At 40.0% G+C, this 2,500-nt stretch overlaps 1 protein-coding gene across 3 annotated transcripts in view; it reads left to right on the top strand.

Moving 5' to 3' along the window:
• Nucleotides 1-2,500, top strand: part of LOC138018446 (Fanconi anemia group A protein-like) — a 56,592-nt gene that overhangs the window by 16,714 nt on the left and 37,378 nt on the right. For all 3 annotated transcript variants that reach the window (XR_011126026.1, XM_068865074.1, XM_068865073.1), the window contains exons 17-19: nt 371-448; nt 1,673-1,761; nt 2,044-2,104. Coding sequence is in view for 2 of the 3 variants with exons in the window: in XM_068865074.1 (XP_068721175.1) it covers nt 371-448; nt 1,673-1,761; nt 2,044-2,104 (228 nt within the window). In the remaining variant the exon portion in view is untranslated. The remainder of the gene's footprint in view (nt 1-370; nt 449-1,672; nt 1,762-2,043; nt 2,105-2,500) is intronic.

Here is a 2,500-nt window from a genome sequence, read left to right as displayed (position 1 = left end):
AGTGCTTTTTATTCTGCTAATTTCTTTGTGTTGTTTCGAAGCTAAAGCCTGGTTTTCACTAGCGACGCAAACACAAGCGTCTGGCCAATTAAAGCGCTCGTTACAGATTCCCCGCGTCTGAACATTTGAACAAAATGGCGGATGCCGTGGTTGACGTTCGTTTTCACTAGCATACATGTAAGCTACTTAGATTTGTGCTTGTACTTGCGTCGCTAGTGAAAACCAGGTTTAAGGGCTACTTCTAATCTGTTCAGGTTTTAGGTTTCTGCCAAACGCGCTTCTAGAATGGGATGAAAACCTCCCTTGCAATGAATTGCCTCCCGCTGCATTCGATATTTAGCTTGGTTTTCTCTATCCTGTTTTTAAACAGGAGCCATTAGAGATTTTTGGGATGTATGAGGACAACTCGGGGTTGGTTGGAGCAAAAGGAGAAAGTGAACAAGAAAAGGTTTGTACTTAAAATTGCAAATGAAAAATGGATGCGAATAATGACGAGTTGTTTTTTAACTTACCGTGTCGCTCTTAATTTTCGCGGGTTTTGCGGTGGTTTTCGCGATCAGCAAAAGAAAAACCCAAATATTTTCCCACGGAGGATAATCGGTGCAAAAAAATGGCCACACGTCAATCAAAAACGAAATTGGTGTCCATTTACTTCAAACGTTTATTTTGTCCAAAAGCAAAGCTATAACATTACAAAGAACGTTCGTATTTCGATTGCTTGTACTCAAGTGCTAATCGTTCCATTTGAACGCGACTTTCCGCAAATCGCAAAAGTTAATGCCAAGCAAAAACCTGTCCGTCCCAATCGCAAAAATTAGTTTCAGCAATCGCAAGAAAACCTCCTTCCCCACATAAAAACTTGCCTCGGACCAGATTGCATCTCTGGTGCCAGTCCACTAACAATAGAGAGGTTAAGCACGATTGTGTTTATTGCAAAAAGACCTCATGCAGGCTGATATTTGCGTTTTGTCAAAAATCAAGAAAATTGTTTGATTTTAGCAGATTGTTTGCCTATTAGATACGGATATCCACACAGAAACCTCTCAAAAAAGAGAAAAACTAGAATGAGAGAAGTCTTAAGAGTGAAGTCATCCTCGCATGCACTTATCTGGACAATTTAAGAACACAATTGTCTCTCCAGTAACATAACGTAGTACAACACTGCTAATAAAGAAAGAATATTTGTAACAATTACAAACCGCGCTTCTGCAGTTAAGTTTGTACTCGAGATTAGCTCTTGTACGAGTACTTTTGGCAAACTCAAGTCTTATAACGTTGAACCAGAGATAGAAATTCTCTGCGCTTTTCTAGTTTTTGCCATTTCAATAACTGCAGCGGTGTTTTAACTCATTTCACCCCGTTTCTGCCTAAAAGAAGTCTCGAAGTTCTTTGTACCGTTTCTAACGCCACAATATACTTAATCGAGTACGGGCTCCAAACAGGAGCCGTATACTCAAGTATAGGTCTGACTAATGACTTGTGGAGCTGCGAAAACACATCTTGGTTGTTCGTTTGGATAACGCGCTTTATGATACCCAATACCATATTTGCCTTATTTATCGTTGCAAGCAGAAGCACATGCACGCAATCTGAGATCTCTCAAATAACGTAACCTCTTCATTTGGCAGTTAATGAAGCCCTAGAGTTTTATTTTGTATTTTTCATGTTGCAGCAACTCAAACAGGCCACTGCAGATGTTGAAAAGGTTCTGGAATCTTTCGAGAAAACCGGGAAAGTTCCAAGCAGCGTCATGGAAGCGAGGTCAGGGTCTTGGAACAGAATTGGCGTAATGATCTTGGAACCATTTTTCATTCATTTACTTCCTTTGCTACACCCAGTTTTTGGTCTGATGGATTGAGTTCATATTTGTAGAGTTCACTATCAGGACATGCAGTAAATTTGTGTTAGGGAGCGACCGAGTTTGTTTTGTAGCCCAGTATTTTGTTTATGAGTTATGCATTCGGTGCATGGGTATATGTGTGATATCAGTTTCGGTTTCTTCCAATCCCTGCCGTCAGCAAGACTTCATTTTTTCCGTTTCAGTATTTTCAGGAAACCTTATTTTATCGGACGATTCTTGCCCGCATTGTTAAGTCCAAGAAAGGTTTGTTTAGCTTTTAAAAAATCTGAATCATAATCGTGTAAGGTACATGAAGAGGTCACCGGGGAAAGCGACGATAAGGGAAAAAAAAAATTCAAGTGTAAATATCCCCTGCAGCAATGGAGGAAATAGCCAGAGAATTAAAGTGGAGTTATTCTGTTCTCGGCTGTTGCGTGGAAGCAGAATTGCATTGAATCATGATGTTTATTTCTTTTGACGTGAAATGTATGGAAGAGAGACTGATTAACAGCGCAGCGTACCGTAATAAATGGAGAAAACCCTTCTAACCAAGGCATGTTTCGAAAGAAGAGATAAGTTTTGTTAGAAACTGTGGTATTGCTACTTTTTCTTTTACTCAAGCTTCTCTTCGCCTATGCATACCACTAAGAACCCACGGTT

The sequence above is a fragment of the Montipora capricornis genome, chromosome 10 (assembly GCF_036669925.1).
Source record: "Montipora capricornis isolate CH-2021 chromosome 10, ASM3666992v2, whole genome shotgun sequence".
NCBI classification, from domain to species: Eukaryota; Metazoa; Cnidaria; class Anthozoa; order Scleractinia; family Acroporidae; genus Montipora; species Montipora capricornis.
The sequence above is the reverse complement of the archived record's forward strand: the minus strand, read 5'-3'. Positions and strand labels throughout refer to the sequence as shown.